The following is a 21,675-nucleotide window of genomic DNA, read 5'->3' as shown; positions in this document are numbered from 1 at the left end:
CCTACTTTTTGACTCTCCAAGTAAAACACATAAAATTGCTCCAGCTAACAGGAAAGGGACCCAAAATGGATGGATTTTGAGGGATCCAGGTGTCCAAAGGAGGAACACTACAGCAACAGTCCACAGTGAAGCTCTGTGCACCATTTTCTAAAGACTGAATTACCTTGCAGCAAATGAGGCCTTTACCACAGACACAAGGCAAAAAGAGACAAGCAAAAAAAAAAAAAAAAAAAAAAAAATAAAAAAAAAAGCAAAAAAAAAAAAAAAAAAAAAAAAATCCATGCTCCCAAGAAGACTGTTGCTTTTACACAGCGATGGCAGGTAAGCATCCAAAAATGCATGGGACAGACTAATAAGCCCCAAGATTAAAATTCATATTGTGCATGTATTTAAGGACCAATTTAAATTTATGCATTCTTACATTCAATATTTTCTAATATTTTGAATTTGTCCTTTCAAGCTGCTGCTTTTTGTTGTTTGTATAAGTTAATAAGAGTGCGTCATTGTGTACCTAAGCCTGCTTTCAAACTGTGCAAGGTGTAGAAGTAGCACAGAACAGGAGTGCAGGCAGAGATGCCCAACAAATGGTCAGCTGCGGCTTTAGCTGCATGCCAGACATCCCTGGAACAGACTTTGCAGCTGATTACAGCATACCAGAGAAGGTCTGAGCTTTGGCAAAGAGCTAGAAATCAAAGTCCTAATTTCCTGACTCTATGATGACTGTGAGTCATAGCAAATTTGAAAAAACTCTATTCCTGTCTCTCCATAAGCATAACAATGTTATGAAGCTTGCTGGTGTTCAAAGTGTTAAAGAGATATTTAAGGAATTATATAAATGATACTTACTGTGAAGGCTCATGTAATCCCTTCTAATCAGAACCATAATGTTTTCTTGTTTGGCCTCAAACACAATCCTTTGAGATCTCTATGTGTATGTGCGTGTACATATGTGTATGTATGAAATATGCAGTACATAAGCTGTACTATAGTTCAAAAAAGCCTCATCTGGGCAATGACTGTGAGCCAGACAAAACTGAAAAGAATGAAAATGGCTAGAGCTTTCCCTCGTCTCAAGCTGACAGATCTTATGCACTTCAAGAATAGCCTTTTCTTTTTCTCACTCCCTCATCTTTGAAGAGCAGTGATCTATTTCATCTGCCTCAAACAAAAGACTCTTGAAAGATGTTCTCTTAAATTTATTTTCTCAACCCTGGGGCATACAATTACTGCTGTTCACTCATGCTTTGCCTGTTTAGATATTGGAAGGATACATGTTCTTTCTGTCATTGTTACAGCATTCTGGGGCAGGCAGCACATTCCTGATTCAGGCTCTGCCCACCACTGGCTGTGGAGTCAGCAAGCCAAACCTTGTTTAGGTGCTTACAGGGAACAAATGGTATCTTTACTAAGCTGATACCTGACCAGTGTGATGTCCCCCCGGTTCTGACCTGTGCTCAGTGAGATGGGAAAATGTTGCAGGAAACTGGGTGAGGACCCTGAATGCTGCCTTTGACACTGCAGCTAGTTCCCCCCAGCGGCATTCCTCAGGGAGCACATGATCGGCATGTGTCAACCCCCGTGACTCAAAAGATAAAACGCTTCACTAGCCCAGGCAAAAAAGGTCACAAGTGTAACTTCAGACACGATTCAGAGAAGCGCTCGGGTGTCCTTTGCTTTGTAAGCACTGTGGGATGTAGGATGAAGGAACAGGACGCACAACAGGCACAGGATCTGTTGAAAGCTGCCCATCCTAGCTGTGTATTCAATTCCCTATGTCACGGGTGTGGAAAAGAAGTGGTTGTTAGCACAAGTTCGGCAGCAACGCAGCTGTAACCTGTTAGAAGCCCACTGCTGTTTGGATTTGCTCTGTGCAGGATGAAAACATTACAATCAAATGCATTTTAAATGCAGGGGTCCAGCTTGAGAGACCGGTGCAAAAATCCTCATTAAAACAGTCACTCAATGTCGATTTTATTACGTCATGTTGTAGCAGCGTGGTTATAATCGGTGATTCAATACACGCTTCAGCACCCTGTAGGAAAATATACTGTGGGCTGGCTGCCTGTTTGCGAGCGTCCATCCTTTGCTGAAGCCTCAGTTCTCTGGCACAGTCCCAGAGCTGATTTCACACTAACGTGGCGAGAGCCTGGACGCTGTGGGAGCTTTCAGAGGTCCTGTGCACGGCGTGGTGTTTTCTCACACTTCTGTCTCTAACGCTGCCCTTGGGGCTGTGCTGAGCCTTGGCCGTGTGGCTCTGGAAGGCCCGGACGGTGCGGATGGCAAGGATGCAGACCACAAAGCTGGCGAAGTACAGGCAGGAAGCGATGACCCCAAAGAGGCCGACGGCCGCGTCGCCGCCCTGGACGGCGCAGTTCATGGAGGTGTAGCCACGGCGGGCGTAGAGCCGCTCGCGCCTCCTGCACACCTCGGTGGCGTTCACCTGCCTGACAAAGTGCAGGTAGAGCCCCACGGCCACCAGGTACGCCAGGCCAGCCAGCAGGCTGAAGGCACATTCGCCTACCAGCAGCCCTGTCCGGAGCTGCTGGATGGGTTTTGCCCCCACGACGAGGAAGACAAGGGTGAGCGTGGCCGCTGTTAAGCTGAAGGCCACTCCGCCATACACACAAGGGGCTCTCATCTGGGTGAACTGCATGTCCAGCTCCCTCACCTCCCGCAGCTCTGTGCCCTCGAAGGGGCTGTAGGCCGAATTCAGGTTAAAGGATCCCAAGCCTCCAAGGGACGTGAAGCCTGCAACGGAGGCTTGGGAAGCGCCCACGCAAATCAGCACCAGGAGGTTAACCGTGATTTCCACAAACTTCAAAATGCCTGGAAGGAGTAGAAAGATGGGAATGGGTGTCAGAACGACATCTTGTGCAAACTGTGGGGGACAGAAATGCACCAAAACCATAGACAGAGAGTACTAATACTGAGAGATTCCTCTTGGCTACAGCTACAGAAAAAACACTTGGAAAAAAAAAAAAAAAAGAGAAGCCTGAACTCTTGTGGGTACATTTTGGAGGTTGGGCAAATTACTTTTTTTAATTTGTCAGTGTGCTTGATAGATGGATCTTCCTGCAGTGAAAAAAAATCCATAAAAATTTTACAGTGCTTGTGTTACTGCCAAGGCAAGCGCACAGTGATTATATTTTGGCCTGTAACTACTTGGCATAAACACACTGAGCAAGAAATATCCAGTATGAACAAAATGCTGAGGTTGAAGCTGATGAAAACCTAGAAGCTTCTAACGGCTTGAAAAATTGTGCAAGCTATTTAGGTCCTTCAAAAACTGCTTTAATTTACACCTTTCTTTTTCTGTGAAGGTATTTGTTAATTTAAACTTACTGTCTAACCAGATGCACTTTAACTCCTTCAGAGACAAAAATCCCTCAAACTCTTAAGAAGTAGTTTCTGACTGCACAAAAAAACCCCAAAAACAAAAAAGGAGGGGAAGGATGCAAAACCCACCTTATATTCAGAAATAAATTAAGTGAATTTGATACTAGGTAATGTATGCTCTTTTACACCCTGACCTTCAAAAGAAAGCCTTACAACTTCTGAGTTGACTCTTCACTTTTTCTTATGTTAATAGTAACCAAGTATTTTTAAGGGAAAAATACAAACAAAACCCAGAACCAAAAAGGGGAGAAATTACCTATTTTTGTGGTAGCTGCTTCTCAGGAAGCTGCCTCATGTTTGATAAATCTGATTATTCTGTGAGAGCTCACTAGGGGTCAGACTAAGATTAGTAAACATGACGGATGTTGAAGTGTAGCTCAGCTAGGGTTGCCTGTTGGGGAAATAAAAACCCTTAGCGTGTCAGGCGTGTTGCTCCAAAGTTCTGATGTTAATTACAGAATTGTAAATCTTATTATTCCATTGCTGTCTGACAGCCAAGAATGTAAGATGCTCGACACAGTGGTCCTATATTTATCTTTAAAGTAGGGCAGGATCTGTAGTTTGCACACAGACTTTCTTTATGCTGCTAGCGCTGATCCACATGGCATTTCCCTCTTGAGCAATGGCTCAGTTGTTGTCAAGGCTGTATGGGCTTGAAATGGAAGGGCTGAAGCAGGAACACAAGGGAATTAAACAAATTCCTCTCTTGTGTTGCCAGATGCTTCTAACCAAAGAAAGCCAGTGACAGCCACAATGCAGGATTATTATCAGATATTCCCATTCTGCCCCTTCTTACTCCCTTCACGGAAGGCTAAGGTAATGAGTCCTTTCCTGCTGCCACTTGCTCTTCACAGGAAGATAAGTGCTAGAGCAGACAGAATTGTTCCCCTTTTTCAAGAGGAACCAAGTGAGCAGTTCTGTGTATGTGTTCTTTAGAGGTGATGCTGATTTTTGTGTGACAGCGTGCCTTTTCTTTGACCCTTCTGCACAACCATTTCTGTGAAGCATGGCAATAACCATGCTGGTTACCAGATCTCTTCAGGAGGCTTCAAATATTTCAAAGGAGGTATTTGTGGAGCTAAACATAAAGAGAAATTTAACTTTTGGCCCTGGAGTTAGGATTTGGAACTCCTTGTACCAAATTCAAACAATGCAGCCAAAAGACTCGTGATTTTTAATAGGTAAAGAGTCATCACTTTACTAGGACTGTTCATAGTATTTTGAAAGAGTAGTAGCTGTGCAGAATATTAATTGGAACTCAATCCGGTGTTTGGGTTTTTTTTGTCTGCTCAGTTGAGTTGTACATTATGCCTTCCAAATACAGGGAGTCAACTTAGATCCTCAGGGCCCTTAGAGTGACAGTTTTGGCTGCAGAAGGGCACTTCCCTTTTTAAAGGCTGACTATTGATTTCATAGATGCTCCAGCAGGAAACAGTTCTTACAAGTCTACATGGAGGAAAGACCATTTGATTAAGGGAAACATAAATTTTAAGTATGTTTGGCTACTTGGTAGCTGGGAGTTCAGGATCAGTCAGTTGCTGACTTCAGAATTTCCTCTTCATCTATGTGTACGGAGGCCCTCTGACCTGCTGAGCATCAACTTTTCCTCTACATCACCTTGCTGAGCTCTGGAAAAGGCAATTTTCTGTTCTCAAAGTAGTCGCTGCCTGCTGCTAACCTCCCCACATTTACAACTGACCCCAGCCCTCAATGATGCTGCTCCAAAACTTTCTACACATTCACACACATTTTGTATGCCACCCCTTAATTTTGCTGAGCTGACTGATAATGGGATGACAAATGTGATCAGTGCAGGTTTACTGTATTTTTAACCACAGCAGTAGATGCTTTAAAGGCATGCCTGAAAAATTTCCTTAGACAGGGCATTCAGGTTGGACAGGTTTTGTATGTACCTGCACAGTTGTAACACATGCCTGCTGTAGAATTGATTAGAGTGACTAAACAGTGGAGGGAGGTTCAGCAGCAGCTACTCCACCAGTCACTTGTATCATTTGGATTAACTTGGTTTTTTAAAACAAAGCACAAGAACAAAGCCTCCTGTATTAAAGACAATTCTGAAATGATAAGCAGTACGTAGAATGAATTACAGGTCTATGATGACAGCCAGCTGGGTTTATGAACATAGCAGACAATTAGTGGAAATGCCTGAGATCTTGAATAATCATCAGGGCTTTGATGGAAATATCAAGCCAGTATGTTCCAACCCAGGAACCCCAAAAGCCTTGTGCAGCCTTAATCTGTGATAGATACAAGCTGATACCAAATCCTACTAGTATAAACAGGATAGAGGCAGATTTGAGAAGTAAGGAATAAAAGGACAGTTAAGTTTTGAATCTTAACTCTGCCAAGGTATTGTCACACACATCACAGTGGTGACCTGTGTCAAGCAGTGTGCTGCTGCTGGAACAGACTGAGTTACAAGCCACGCTTCCGAGTCTGCACTGCCACTTCTGCTTTCACAGGCCAGTTAGCCATGTCATCTTGGAGTTATACCTGCTGAAACCAAAAGGTCTTCCTATGGGGAAGTTGCTTATCTCTACAGTAATTCCCTAATCCCATGCAACAATGAATGCATTTCAAGATTTAAGTGTAAAATGACCAGAGGTCTGAACAGCTCTAAATTCTATTGGTTTAGTTACTATTTTCCTTTCTCAGGTTCAACATCTTTGGATTTACCTAGAACGTTACTCATTTGTATTAAAATTAGCACAGTCAACAGCTGGCTTTAGGAACTAACCCTCTCCTTACTGAACAAGTTACAGGATTCCTGTCAGGGCTCCTGGATTGCTATTTCCTTTCCCATGCTTCTTTCCTGCACTGCTTTTCAGCACTGAAGGTGAGGAGAATGGCTGCAATGGTGTTGCCAGAGCTTTCCAGAGAATTGTTTCATTTGTTCCATAAAATCTAAATCTGCAGTGGATAGTAACTTCAATGTATTATACTTGTTAATTTTGCTTGAATGCAGTTGTCTTTTGCTGTGAGTATGCTTTTTGCTGTAACCAAAAATATAGCAAATTTATACTATTTGTCTACTATTCACTTTTTCTTTCCTTTTATTTTCCTTGCTGGGCTATTTCCATGGTATCAACACACTGAAAAATGGTTTTATTTTCTGTCAAATGGAGGGCTTGACCATCCGGAAGAGCTGACAGGAGGGTTGGTTAAGGGTACAGACCCACAGGCAGCTGACTTCAACAGCTCCCACCCCTGGCTGGGCAGTCACTACTTATCTCCCCTACCTCCACATTAGGCCCTTCTAAAAATTGTTAAAATAAATTGAAACAGCAGGGAACTATCTAACTCTTTTCTTTTGTGCTGCTGGTTTTGTTCTGTAATTTAGCAACTTGAGGTGACTCACAGCGTACCTGATGAGCAGTCATGTTGGCATGAGTTTAGCAGGGGCAGTAACAGCCAGGACCAGAGAAGGACAAGAAACTCCCCTTTCTCAGATGAGGTGAGCTGTTAAATCTGTGTGCTCTGCCTCATAAAACCACATTGTGGCTGAATGTGTGGCACCCGGTAACTCAGCTGCACACTCAAGTCTCGCATCAGAAGCCAAGAAGATGAATTTCCATCCAGGCACTGGACAGCAGAACAACTCTGATGTTCAGGTGTGAGGGGTCACGGTGTGTGTATACATGTGTACATAAAAGGTTTAATTCTTGTTTGTTCCTTTGTTTCTGCAGCTGCCATAAATGAATTTGCAGGACAGACAGGCTCCTTCTGTTGAACTCCCCTGATCCCATGAGGGCCATACTAATGGCAAAGGCCTTCAAAGTGTCTCCCTCCACTGTATCTGGGATGGGAGTCACCTTCTTCCTCTGTTGAATGCACATGGACTCTTTCTCCTGCCTCTTTTTGTATCATTCCCTCCTCTTCAGTAAACATCACAGTGTACTTCCAGAATATTCTATGTCTACCATTCTCCATTTTGGCTTGCCTTCTCCCTCTGCTTCCTTTGCAGACCACACACCACTGGGACCAGCAGGACCCAGGGGCAGCCCTTGGGGGTGTGTGGCTGCCACTCTTGGACACCTGGACCCCAATGTCAGGGCTGGTGACACACAGGTCAGTGGTGCCCATGTCACATCCCATTAGGGGTCGCTCCAGGAGAAGGGAAGAGAAGAGTTAGAAGTTATGACACATGAAAAATCACTCTCCAAACCTTTTTCACTGCAAGTTGTCATTTGGTTCTTCTTTTACCCATTTCTAGTTTGTACCAAACTAGAAAGTTGGGGTAGCTTTCTGTTTTTCAGAGGTAATCTTTATTTATTTTTTTACCCCCCCAAAAAAGGAGCAGACGAGTATTTTGACTATATATAGTGGCTTACAAAAGCAGCAATCAGTTCTGAAAAGGGTCTCAAATGGAGAACATCTCTTGCCAGTGCAGGCTTGGCATTCCCCAGAGACTAAAGGCACAACTCAATGCAGCTTTGGTCACCTCTCTGCTAAACTGAGTCAGTAGCAGGAGGAAAAAGATAAGGAGAAGGGGAGAAAATGTCAGAGTAAAGCAGGGTTTGGCTCTGCTTTTGGAAGGGGACAAAATATGACAGAAATGGGAAGAAACCAAAGCAGAGGAGGAGAACTGAACAAGGGAAAAAATACGAAGACAGCAGTTGCAAGAGATCAAAAATACAAAATCTGGATGCAAAGATACTTTAATACCTTTCTAACAGTATTATTCCCTTTATGTAGAAAGCAAGATCTTACTGAAACCAGTAACAAGAACTCAAACAGCTTCACTAAAGCAGAATAAGGGCAATACACAGCTTTGTAATAAACAAAGAAATGCCCCCCAAGCCCCCACACCACTATTATTTTTGCAGGTCTCTGTGTTCTTCAGCCAGTGGTGGGATTTAGCTTTCACTTAGTCATGCTAAAATCAAAGGCAGAAAAAAAACAACCCAACCCTAAAACACAAGAATTAAGCAATGTAACACCAACAAAATCTTGGCTTTTCAGAGGACCCAAGGGATGCACATACTCAGAGCCAACTGCATTTAAATTGCATGGATGTGCCCAGCACACTTATGCTCGTTTGAGATATCCGTCTTACTGGAAATCACTGAGAAAATAGTTTAAAACTGGGAAAATTAAATTATTTATGTGCTCTAGAAAAAAACTTTATTATTACCTTTTAATAAGTTGTCTCTCTTTAGTCAAGATAATCACTCTGTTAGGAAATCTCAAAGGATGACCAGCCTTGGTTTTAATGACTCAGAGAAATCTTGCATTCACAGAGTGCTCAGATCCAAATGTATTATCCTGGGTTTATTTTGTGTATCCTCTTCCCTTAAAGAACAACTCTCCCACCTGCTCTATTCATTCTGCTGAATACCCTCCCATCCTCTAAACAGTGCTGTCCAATTTTCACAGGAAAGGGTGGACTTAAATTGTAGAATTACTGCATCATCCTCTATCCCCATATTTTCCCACCACTGTAAGACAGTTTCAGTAAGACCCAGCCCTTGCCTGGGAACAACAGCAATGGTTTACTTGTACGTAGTAGTTCTTTAAAGCATCACTTCTAGAATGTTCTTGATTTCTCTCCTGCTAATTGATCATGAGTCATCTTTCCTAATTTTGGAGAGGGTGGGAAGCAAAAGATCTTGCATTAAACGATATTATTTGACAGTACTGTTAAAATATAACAACTGTAAAAGGCTGTATTCTATTTGTAGCACTGGTAGGTCTCTGTATGGTCACCTTGCATTCTACATTTCAGGAAATGGCCTTTTTTATACTTTTTTTTCTTGATGTACCAATAGGTCTTTCAAGTAGTAAACAAGTGTCTTGGTATTGAAACCAGCTTGCAGGAGTTTTTTTAAAAAGAGTTGAGAAAACAATGGAACGCTCTTGTTCCGTATGCCAACTTTCCATGGCCACTCCCTCTCTTTGAACTGAAACTGGGCCACCTTTAGAAAGCACAAAGATTAGGGTGTTATTGCTCTTTAAGTAATCATAGTCTGGCTGAAGGTGGGTCAGGTTGGAGGCACCTGTGAACCTGAGCTTCTCATTCACTTTACCAATTGTGGGTTGTCACACTTGGTGAGCAACATTCTTGTCTGGGTGGACTTTTCTCCTTTAAGAGAGCTAGGATCACCTGCTCAAGAAATAGAGCTACATTCAATAGAGAGTCTGTTTGCTGTATCAATTGGCTTTGAGAGCCACTTTTTAAAGAGAAGAGTTTCCCTTTGTTCCCATAATTTGGGTCAGATGTGGGGAAGACAAACCTGGTTCTCTTACAGGAAAGATGGTGTAACTCTTGTAATGGCAGCATGCAAACCTAAGTTTTACCAGTATGGGAAACATGGACTGGAGTCTGACACACACCTAACAGCTTTGCTATTAGCCAGTATATTCCCCTGCCAACTTTACTGAGTCTTCTCTGTTGCAGTTCTCCCTTCTCTAAAAACAATCATGTGCATGTTAGCACAATGCCAAAAGGTGGATGAAAATAATTTCATTTGAAAACGTGGGCAGAGTGAAGTCCCGTGTGTTGGCAAGGCAACAGTTTGCTAAAGGTAGGATTTGGCATCTCCAAGTAGTGTAGCTCCCCTGTGTGTTTTTATAGAGCCAACTGCTCAAGGCTGTTTGTATTTTTACAGCAACGAGGACTGAGCTCCAAATGAAGTACTTTTAGCATCAGAACAGGAAGGAGGGTTACCTGCAGCTCTCCCGCTGTATCTTGTTACTCTGCTACTTTAATTAAGCATTTTGAATAACTGGGATTATTTTAATCTGCACAGCTCCATCCAATTCCCACTATTAATATTGTCTGTCTTCACAGTTACAAGATTAAAAACCTTGATGGCAATTTCAGTCTGTTAGTCACACTGTATTTAAAATATACTTTGTAACAGATAGAAGGAGAAGCTGCCTAATTACAATGAGACTGTAAGGGACCCTAGTGCTCCCTTCCTAGGCAGAAATACACAGAAATTAAGTGCCACAGGCACAGTGTACAGCTTTGGGCACAATTTAAAGGAACTAAGCACGGCACTCTGTGGGGGCAAAATGTGAAGATGGTGACTACAGAACACAACAGTTTCTAATCCTGTTATGTGCCCCCACAGGAATGTAGGTGTCCTGCATTGCCAAAAAGATGCAATGCACTGCTGAATGTATTTGTCAAACGCTTCTTTTCACATGCACAGTTACCTGCACTAAGCACATTTAATGATCCTTCAGTGTTTTTGAATGTGCATACCTGAAGCTACAGGAGATTTTTTTTACTCTAGTCCAATGCCTCTTGCAGACACTATTCTCCCCCAGCATCTCTGCAGCACTGAGAAGGATACGAGTACTCTGCAAAATATTCTTCCCCTCCTGTTCCAGTGTCTGACTCCTAGAGGAACAGTATCACAACATAACACAGCAAAGAAACAACAGCAGTATTATAGCTGAGAACAATGGCATAACTCAAAGCGAGTCTCTTAGTGTGAACCCTGTGTCTTGGCTAACTTTTCATCTCTGTATTTTTTCCTAGCCTGTAAGTATTTCTCAGCATGCATAGCTATAGGGGGAAAAAAATGACTGTGTTTTGTAAAAACAAAAGCTTGTAGATATTTACATTTGAATTAATGCTGGCTTGTTAGTGCATGAATGTATCTTGGAGAAAGTCATTGTTACTCCTTAATTCTATTTCCTCCTCCAAATAAATTCAGTTTGATATTTCCTCCTGGCTATGCTTGAAATTGGAGACTTTTCATGTTGTTACAAACCATAATGCTGTCTTTTTCTGAGAGGAAATTGGTCTGAAGGTTTTAACAATTGTGGATGTTAGAATGTAGGCTAAAGGCATGATTGTTTGGAAGTGTCTACAATATGCTTAAGAAATCTGACACTATTCAAGGCGCAAAGCTGTATTCACAGCAGCAAAGAACAGGGATTCAATTATACTTGCTCCCCCACAAACTGTTTTGTAACCTTTTCAGTGTTGTCTCCCTTAAATGCCAAATGGGTTGAAAAATTAAAAAAAAAAAAAAAAAAGTTATTTGATCAGGAATCATGACCATCAAGAACAATTCTATAGAAGGCAAAAAGCACAGGTAATTTTCTGAGTTACGTACTGACCAAAAAGGGGAGGAACTTGGTTTACCTTCGCTGTTTAAGCAAAACTACAGGAGGCATTATCCAAGAATTGCATTGCTCCACCTCGTTCACACCAATATACTAATAAAAGGAAAATTAAAAGTTTTTAAGGTCAAGTCCCCAAATAGCTGAGACCAATTTACGATAAGCAATTCACTCTTGAGTTCAACTCAGATTTTCCTCTCACTGAGGTGAAGGATGGCAGCCAGCCTTTTTCATTTTGTCTGCTAAACAAAAGCACTGAATCTGGTTATATTTTTAAAAAATCTAGGGGGGGTTATTTGAAAGGCAAAATGGTCACTAATTTAGGTTTTCTACACAGAAGAAAGAACTGCAGAAATTTTTCCTGCACTCTGAAAAGCAAATTGAATGCTTCCTTCTGACAGAATTTCAGCTCTAAGAATCCCCAGGTCAAAAAGCTCTTGTTGTTTTCAACATGTGCTGCTTTAAATGGCATGTGTAATATATTGTGTGTAAGTGGTAAGAAATGACTATTGCAATCAGCAGTTCCTTAGTTAATGGAAGGTTTATCTTTATCACAAACAGTTTATTTCAAATTCCCATAAATTTTATAGTGCATCTAGGCAGTTTGACACCAGTCTATAAGCTGTTCCCTAAATCTCCTTCACTACTGAAGAAACAGAAGGTGGCAGACTTGTTTCTACTGCCTTTTGATCTGTAATCTGCAGGCCCACAAGTGTAGCTTTCCTATGGAAAATAACCCAACACAGAGAAACTAGACATAAAGACAGCATAGCAGGGAATAGTCAAGAGTTTGTTATAGGGAAGTCACTTGAAAGAATCAGTAGATATATGAAGTAGTGCTCTTAAATGACACAAGCTCCTGTGAGATAAACAATCCTCTCACTGGTTACCAGTGGTTAAAGGATAATTGAAAGGAAACAGCCAGGTTTCAGGCAAGTGGAGTTAAGGGAGTAATCTCTGGTTTGTGTTACCTGTCACCAGTATGTCCATGATGGCAGTGCAGTGGGAGGGGATCTAGATGCAGAGTCAAACAGGTGGAGCTGAAAACACAAGGGCTATAGGACCGACATTTTCTGGGGAGAGAGAAGTTTTGGCTCATTTGGCTCATTTTGGCTCTAGTTTGGTCCAAAAGGCAGAATGCCTGCTAGTAGTTGCAGCTCACCCTCTCATTTAGTTTCATCCAAAGAAAATACAGTTTGTGCTCCCTGGGTCTACTCTGCAATATAGCCTAAAGAGCTGTAAGTGGAGGTTCCAAACAGGCTCAGTTCAAAACTACATACCAAAATACTATGGTAGATGCACAGACTAATGAATTGAAAAGATTGAAAAGTGAGATGGTGAAGTCTGCTATATTATTATTATTATTATTATTATTGTTATTGTTATTATTATAATTTCTTCATGCTTGCCAACAGTAAAGTTGATAGAGTTCAAGCTCTTGAATGAGAAATTAATGAAATCAGTGTTTAAGAAGCAACCTTCACTTCATAGTTGTACAGAAATACCCACAAACACCAATCCCCCGTCAACAGAGCATACAGAAGGGCTCTAAGCAAAGCATTTCCATTTCAGGTAGCTGTCTTTGAAGACATCAGCTCAGTTCATTGATAATCAAACACCACAAAAAGGTAGGAAGCATTAGAATAGGATTACAGAACCAGAGCCTTTAGGCAGATGTCTGATTCTTTCGGGAATTTATCTGGAATTTTTACTGCATTTCTGGTCAGCCTATCTCAAAAAAGTGTGCTGGATCTGTATAAGGTATAATACTGGAAAACTGACCAAAACTGGCTATTGTTCTATCTGTGAAGAAGCAACAGGGGCACAGGGAAAAAGGGAAGGCTTCACTCTAAAACCATAAATCTCATGGAGAAGCTGAATGTATGAGATTATCACTACATATTTAGAATACCATCAGAATCAGAAACACCTTCTTTAGAACATTTTAAGGAACGAAACAGTAGTACTTCATGTGAAACTCTGGAACTCCTTATCTTAAGGTAATGTGAAGGTCAAACACTTAAAAAAAAGCAGATTCAGCAGAGAATTAAACAAATTTCATAGGTCTGTAAAGAGGTATTAAACACAACAGATGTGAGTGCAGTCTTCCAATTCAGAAACTGCACCAATCCAAAGTCTGGAGTAGATTCCAGAAGACAGCTTACTCTCTACTAGTCCAAACTTTGATTGTACTTCTAAGTTTGTACTTTAGTTCATTGTTTGGGAGGAAGAGTGATGAAGTGCCTCATATGATCCAGCACTATGATCCCACCTGAATGGCTTTGAATAGGTATCCCTCATATAATGTTTTAACAGTCTTTTTTCCCCTTCTGTTTTGAAGATGAATAGATTAAAAAAGAGCAGAATGTTTTGAAGTTTCTTAGATGGTATCAAATATTCCTACCAGCAAAAAGGGTCAGTATCAGTTGTTTCTTCCATTATATTTGGGCTGGGTTTATTGTCCTAATGTGGTTTTAGGGGGTAGAAAATGGGGGCAGGGAATAGGGAGGGAAGGGGGGAATAAGAGACAGGAGAATGAGGTCCTAAAGTGTCCTAAGGTTAGGACCTCTGAAAAAAACAACTGCTTATTTCTCAAATTCCTCTTTAGTTTTTTGGGATATAGCTGGTAAAAAACATGGATGAAGGGGGCACTATTTGGTGAAGCAAATACTTTTCAGAGCTCTGGCTGTATAGAATTCCTCTCTAGTTTGCTAACTGCTCAAAATGCATAAAGAACATAATCTAGGTGTTCCAGGCACAAGGAAAAAAATCCCAAAACTCAACTACTCAATGGACCGTCAGAAACTAAGGTTCACATTTCAGTTGTTGCTTTGGAAAAGATTGTGTCTCATCACTTGATTACCCAGCCTTGTTTGAGCGTGGTTTATTTTAAAATGATGGTGATTGGGAAGGGGGAATTTCACCAGAGTGCTGATAAATCATTGGCAAAATAAAGAGATGGTTAAGAAGTATTTACAGAAACTTTTCATGCTCTAAAGTGTTGCAGCTCCCATGTACTGATTTCTTAGTAAACAATTCATGTAGTTCATTTACAGCATCTACCATAACTGAAGGGAATACAGAATTCTGCAAAACAGTTCCTGTGAAGTCTGCTAAATCTTGGTACTTCCAAAAATTAAACGAGGGAGTAACATTCTCTTAATCTCACCAACCTTCAACATATTTTCATTTTTTGAAATAAAGTTGCTAATAAAAGGGTTTCTTTTCTGCATGATCTCTATTCCCTCCTCCACTGCAAGCTCAGACATTACATTTTCGGAAAACACTGAGCAATACCTGGGGGAGGGGTGGGAGTAAAATCATCATTGTCAACTGATGCATCCAAAACTAGGACATTTAAAAAAAATCTTAATGATGTTTAATGCATTAAAATAATGAAAAGCAAATGCATGGGGAAAAAAAACAACCAGAAATTCACATTAAGCTATCCATAGGTCTAAACAACCAGTGAAACTGAAAACTAAAACAAACTTGCCACTTCATTTTTCTAAAGCTCTGATAAAACAGTGCATGGACTTTTCTGCAGCTTTTCAGACAAGTTAAAATAATTCAGTATGGTTGAAGAGGAAACTGATGATGCAGTTTTATCATGGATAAAGTATCAGTATGCCTCCATGTCATTAAACCTTTACTAATGGTTGCAGTTACAACTGAATATGAAAAACAAGCTGCATACTAATTCACAGAATATATTTGTAAGACAAAATAGTTCATCTCACTCTTAAAATTGTTCACATATTCACACACAGAAGTATTAAGAGCAAACTGACGGTGCCACTTAACTTTCTTACATGGAGTGAAGAAATAATCTAACATTATGTGATTTAATTTACTTCCAACAGCTAACCACTTTTCTCTCTACTGGAGGACACTGAAAGTCTATTTATAGACATCAGCCAAAGACTTTGCACCTAGCTGCAAGTTCAACTCAGATTGCAGTGGAGCTTTCCTACAGACAAGGTGAGAATGATCATTGCCCTGGAAGAGGGAAAACTTTCAAGGGGTAATGACTATTTTAACGACTTCTTTTTTTCAGTTTACAGAAATGAGTTTACTAAGGCTGATTTCCTCCCACAGTAAGGCTCGTTTCTGTCCTTGTTGCTGTTGCTTTCTACCTAAGAAAAACCCAAGTTATTTCTCCAGAACTGTTTTGTTGGATTCATGTCTAGAAAAAAAACTTCGTCTCCCGCAATGATGCTTCATAAAGATGTATGAGTGATAACTGGAGTAAGTCCAGAATTGAAAAAAAGTGTGAGAAGAATGATTTGGAAATAAATTAGCATCAAACCTTCAACAGCCATCTCTAAATTGCTCACACATGCAAATGTCTTTTTTATTCCTAAATCCCAAGGGTTAACTCTTGTTGCATAGACTGGCTGATTACACACGTGACCCACTCTGGTGGTCTGGATGTGTATTTCAGAGATGTATTTTCAAGTATCTAAATATCTAAATAAATATTGCCTTTAGATGTCTAAAATGGAATAACCTCAGTTATGCCATTCATTAACTCGCTCAGTCCTTGTGGGCCTTTTATTTTTAGGTAGTGGTTTTTTCCATTTGTTTTCTTTTGTTTTAATATTCCTCTAGCTTTACTTTGTTGTGTTCCTAAACACAGAAACCAAAACCAAGAGTAGTCCTTGGAATGAGAGGGGTGGATGCCAGGCAATAAGAGTCTCACATACCTCTTGTTGTGCATACCTTTGAACACTTCATTGAGAAGCTCTCCTTGGGAGGATAAAACTCAGGTGGTGGGCCAAAATATTCTTGTGCTGCTCCTGAGGTTTTAGAGTAAGGGTCTGAGCAAACAGTAGAAGTCCTTGGGTGCTGGCCACCTCGGATGTCTCTGCAATGGAGAGCAAATGGCTGATGGTTATTAATTAGGTCATAGTCTCTCCTGAATATTAGAGTATGATAAATTGTCAGATGCTCCTCTTAGTGGAAACAACTAGCTTGCTTCACAGGCATCTGACCTTTTTTCCTTGCCCGTTTTGAAAGCAAATATCCTGAAAACTTGCATAAATCCATGTTCACAAGGATATTTGCATTCAATGGTCCTTATTTTGGAACATACTGTACTCACTGGGTAGGCTGGATGAACTGTTTAGCTTACTGGCAAAAGGTAGAAGGAAGAAGAAACAGCTTTTTCATGAAAGCCAAACAATTTAGCTAGTCCCTAGCAGGCCAGATAATAGAAATAAGGAGGATTTTGGCATAATAAATGTGCAAAGTAGCACAACTATTACATGGGTGTTTTGTCAAGTTTGTACTTCCAATTAGTGTCTCTTACAAAGATACCTTTTAAAAGAATAAAAGCTATTAAAAGAAACAGATAAAGATTTTAAATGAGGGGGAAAACAGCCTATTCAATTTTTTTAGTCCTTGGGGATATTTTAAGAAGAATCTAAAATCAACCCTCCTCCCCAAAAAAATCAAGTTTCTCCTGTCTTAATTAGTCTCTTCATCGATACAATGGTCCATTGTATTACTGCAATGACATACAGTTCCATATCTGAAGCCTAGTGATTTTTAAAGTTTGTGAGATTTAGGTTATTTTATTTAAAAATAAATAAATTTTCCCTTTAAACTAAGCTAACACTCAAGTTAAAAGAAACATTGGCTGCAAATTTTTTTTGTGTTTGGTCTAGCTGAAATTTTCTCCCTCATTTGAAGAAGAGTAGGAGCTTGCCTTTTTCAAGGTACAGCTGGATGAGTTTGTTTTTAAAGGGTATTTTAAGTCTCATTCAGCATTATTATTTTTAAAAGTCTTCTTTGTATTCCTTTTTTATCTTCAATTTCTTATCCATAGATCAGCATTTTCAACTGTAGTTTTGTTTTCTAGTATCAGTGCATTTCACTAAGGTTTATCTTCATCCAATTCCAGACTCAATATTATCTCGTTCATCCACATTAAATCATGTTCTTTGTAGTTTTTACATTTTAATTAAGACATTCAATAACAAGACCAATGCTAACATCTCTGTGCTTAGCTGCCAACAGCTCTATTTGGCTGAAACATTTCTGATTTTTCTGACCTCTGTCCTGTGTCTTGTGCAACTACCAAAGCATCCTGTGCAGCTGTGTCACATAAATTAAATAAGCTGTGTGATTTATAAGACTTCCAGTAACTTGAAAGCAATCCCTTTGGTACTTCTGATGCAGCTGCTTCTCTCTATTGTTTCCTGTTACTTGCCAGAAAACAAAACAAGACAAAAAAATCAAACCAAGCCCCCCTGAACATTCAGCAACAGAGTATATTTAGGGGAAAAAAAAAATACTTTTTTTAGATGCCTTTTTGTCTCACTGTGGCCTGTTCTGGCCACCTTTGCTGCTGTTTTCCTTGAGGATTTTACCATTCTAGGTAATTCTCCTCAGCAGTGGGAGGAAGATTGCTGTAGGAGTTTCAGACAGAAATGCATTTGGAAAGAGAAATACTCTGGCTAGAATGTCTAGTTCATCGGGGATGAAAGTATTAGGCACCCAAAGTGAAGCTCCCATGAAACTCTTCCCATGTTTTTCATTACAGGATCTAGTGGTCTTCTGATCAATCAGCCAAAATTTTCACCAAAACCCTTGAGAACATAGCAGAGGAAATGCTGTTAGGTTAAGCCAAACACCTTCAAAACAACTGACAGGAAAGTTTTTGAATTAGTTTTAGTAGGGTCTGATGGCCCCCAGATGCTTGACTTGACTCTAAGAATTATCTTCATGGCTGCAACAGATTTGCAACTGCAGCTTCCCTTCCTCTAATCCCTGGTGGATACAGGGATGTCTGTGAACCTTTACGGTCCATCCATCAATTTTCGATCTACTAGTCCAAACATATAAAACTTACAGCAAAACCCAGAAATCCAGAGCAGTGCTTTATTAAAAAGTGGTGGTTTAATTTATAGCTAGCCTTTCACACATTGTTTATATTATGCTGTACATGCAAGGAAAAAGAAAAAAGGCCCATATCAAACCTCCAACCCTTTTGTTTTTTTCTTTTTCTCTTCATTGTGCTATTAATGTGTTATTGGCATTAGCTGCTCTCACTTCTAATATGTTAATTTAACTGTACTGCCTACCAATCTCTGCTTTTGCTAAGGACAGGCATTCAGCCTCTGAGGATGATTCTTAGGATGGTCTTTGTTCCCATTTCTCTTCAATTTTTCATAATTTAAGAGAGACAGAAGAAAAATTCATTAGCTATTTTCACGATGCAATAGTTTTACTCCTATCCAAGTGTTTTATACTTAGTCATAAGTATTCCTTGCAGTCCACAAAGTGCTCTTCTCTGCTCCTTCTATTGTCATCCTGTTTTCCTGGCTAAAATGCATATTATCAGGGAGTACTTCAGTATTTCAGCTTTTCAATAATCTTCATTATATTCATCTTCTCTCTCTGTTTGCCTTGATTCTTAAATTCCCCTAAAATCATGTCCCCAGAGACTAAATGGCAGAGATGAACACTCTGCTGCCATGGCAAATTTGCCAGTGGTGCTTAGATCTACAGACCTCTCTCCTACAGTGCAGCTATGCACTGGCATGACCTAAAAGGAAAACAGCCTAAGCTCACATCTAGCTTGCTGCAGCCTGGCCAGGTTGGAAGAAGTGTAATATCCTAAGAGTTTATTTGGCACTGCAAACCCATTAGCTGATCTGCTCATTGTGGTGATAGGGGCTGACCCACTCTCAAGTGCTGCCAACAGCCTTAGACACTTCTACAATCACTCATCTATTGACAGTGACTACTGAAACTAATTTTATTTCAGATTAACAGGAACATGTTCACAGCTGAACTAGAGCAACCTGAGAGCTCACTAAGTCCCTGTGCTGGTCTCAGTAAAGTAACATTCATATTTAAGCAGTGCATATTTGGCAAGCCACAGCTTGACGTCACCTGCTAACCAGTGTCTTCAGGAGCTGTACTAAGACTCATGGCCACACTTCACCTACTTGTCACCCAACCTGATTCAGACCATCCCAGGAAATTCACATCTCTGCCTGTGTTACACAGGCTATCTTTCTGTCCTGTCTCAAGCTCAAAACAAAGAAAAAAGGTTACATTTCTAAGTGCAAAATAGCTCCCTGTTCCAAATGCAGTATGCTCATGCTTTCAAGGCTGAGTAAAAGCTTTGTTTACTCTAGTAAATTAAGCCTATTTAAAAGCAGAGAGAAGGCAGACATTATAGACCTGCTGTGTATCTGTTTCTCTGAGGAGATAAAGACGTACCTTGCATTGTATGGGTATGGTTTTCTTGCTCTTCTGTCTTCCTTGTATCTATCAGATCTATGGTTCTCTTGGTGCCTGTATTGCTTATCTTGGTATCGACTCCCGGCATGAGACATCTTGTTTCTCAGATGTATCCTCTCCTTCTAAAATAACTTCCTGAGCCAGAGAAACAAAACCAGTTCATTTTATTGCTCCACCTAAAAAGTTATTCATTGACCAGCATTCACTTCCATTCCACGTTGATTCAAAATTAGTACAGACCTCTTTAAGAAGTGAAAGTAAACCCCTTTAAACTACAAGGTAACTTCATTAAAGCTGGAAGTTTTTCTTTACCTTTTCCTTTTTATCAAGGTAATGCAATGTTTCTATACTTGACATTTATTGCACTTAGCTTATTTACTAGGTCTGCTCTGATTCTCCTGCCTTTGCTGCCAGGATAAGGGATCGTTACCACCAAGAAGTGAATCTTGTCTTCTTCAATGTTGTGTCTCAGGTAAAGCATTAAGCCCAGCAAGTGCCAGTGCACTGCATGAGTGTGCACACAGCTGCCACTGGCACAGGGAAGTCTTGGAAGAGCAGGCTGTGACCTTTGTCCTGGGAGTTTCTAACAGGAGGGCACCCGTGGGTGTCAACAGAGCCAGTACCAAACGTCACCTACGACTTGCATAAACTTTAGGTACAGGCAAAGCTGCGCTGGGCTGAAAGAAAGCTGGCAAGAAGCTATACCCTGATAATTCTGTATTAAATACTACCAGGCTGTTATTTGCTGAAAGTGTCTTTATCTTTTCATAATTAAGGCCAGACCTGTAAAACAGGGAAACACAGACTTCAAACACCTGAGCAATCTTTAGACTCATTCGCCTTCATCACGGCCCTTCAACATTCCTGCAGAAGTGCCTGCAGTCGCTTTAATTTGGACTGATCAAGGCCTGATAACCTTCGTCCATCTCCTTTGGGTCTTATAAACTAAATAAATATAAACATATAAAAATATAACATAAAGGAATACATTAATTTTTGTTTACATCTCAAAGGGAAAGAGACAGCGCCTTCCCCTGAGGGCAGGACCCATTCCGCAGGGAAAGGTTCCTGGTTCCGCCGCTGCGCCACCACAGCCACCCGAGACCCCCGGGGGTGGGCCTGGCGTGGGCGCTGCCCCGGGACAGCCGGGGCACACCGGGCCCTTCCCGCCCGGCACCTTCGCTTCCACCCACCGCCAGCTCCCCGGGCCAAGGCCCGCCGCCCCCGGCCCTCACCTGAGGGAGAGCCGAGCTCCGTCCCGCCCGCAGCAGCTCCCGGCGCCGCCGGCACCGCCCTCCCGGCCCGGCCGCCTCCCGCCTGCCCTGCCCGGCGCGGCCCTGCCCGCTCCTGCCTCGGCACGGCGGCAAAGGTGAGCGCAGAGGCACACAATCACAGAGCCGGTTTTGCGGGACATGACCTAAAGATCTCCGAGATCATAAAGTACAGTCTATGATCCAACACTGCCGTGCCAACTAGACCATGGCACTGAGTGCCGCGTCCAGGCTTTCCTTAAATACGGCCAGGGATGGTGAGTCCACCTGGGCAATTCATTCAAATGCCTAATCACTCAGTGAAGAAATTATTCCTGATGTCCAACCTGAACCTCACCTGGCACAGCTTGAGGCTCTTGTCCTGGTAACCTGGGAGAGGAGGCCGTCCCCCACCTGGCTACAGCATCCTTCCAGGCAGCTGTAGGGAGTGATAAGGTCACCCCTGAGCCTCCTTTTCTCCAGCTAAACAACCCCGGCTCCCTCAGCCACGCCTCGTGGGATGTGCACTCCAGACCCTTCACCAGCTCCCTTGCCCTTTGCTGGTCAATGAAGAGGAACGAGGGCCGTGGGAATTGGGTGTCTGGGAGTGTAGGACAACTCGGGCTTTGTTTAATTTAATAAAATGAGGTCCCTGTGCCCTGCAGTGCTAAGA

The 21,675-nt window shown here is 41.4% G+C and overlaps 1 protein-coding gene across 4 annotated transcripts; it reads right to left on the bottom strand.

The window, feature by feature from the left end:
• Positions 1–1,181: 1,181 nt before the first annotated feature.
• LOC107200878 (MARVEL domain-containing protein 3-like) lies at positions 1,182–21,054 on the bottom strand. Of its 4 annotated transcripts, none has more exons than XM_015619930.2 (4): positions 20,988–21,054; positions 19,732–19,887; positions 16,203–16,363; positions 1,182–2,826 (listed from the first exon to the last, which is right to left on the bottom strand). In XM_015619930.2, the coding sequence occupies exons 2-4, from the start codon at positions 19,845–19,847 to the stop codon at positions 2,126–2,128; spliced, it is 978 nt and encodes a 325-aa protein (XP_015475416.1). In that variant the 5' UTR covers positions 19,848–19,887; positions 20,988–21,054; the 3' UTR covers positions 1,182–2,125. The 4 variants fall into 4 exon arrangements, with proteins under 4 accessions (XP_015475416.1, XP_015475420.1, XP_015475419.1 ...); XM_015619934.2 differs by lacking the exon at positions 20,988–21,054 and adding an exon at positions 20,065–20,710; XM_015619933.3 differs by lacking the exon at positions 20,988–21,054 and adding an exon at positions 20,183–20,710.
• Between the last annotated feature and the right edge of the window lie 621 nt (positions 21,055–21,675).

The sequence above is a fragment of the Parus major genome, chromosome 2 (assembly GCF_001522545.3).
Source record: "Parus major isolate Abel chromosome 2, Parus_major1.1, whole genome shotgun sequence".
Classification (NCBI taxonomy): Eukaryota; Metazoa; Chordata; class Aves; order Passeriformes; family Paridae; genus Parus; species Parus major.
This window is presented reverse-complemented; position numbering and strand designations above follow the sequence as displayed.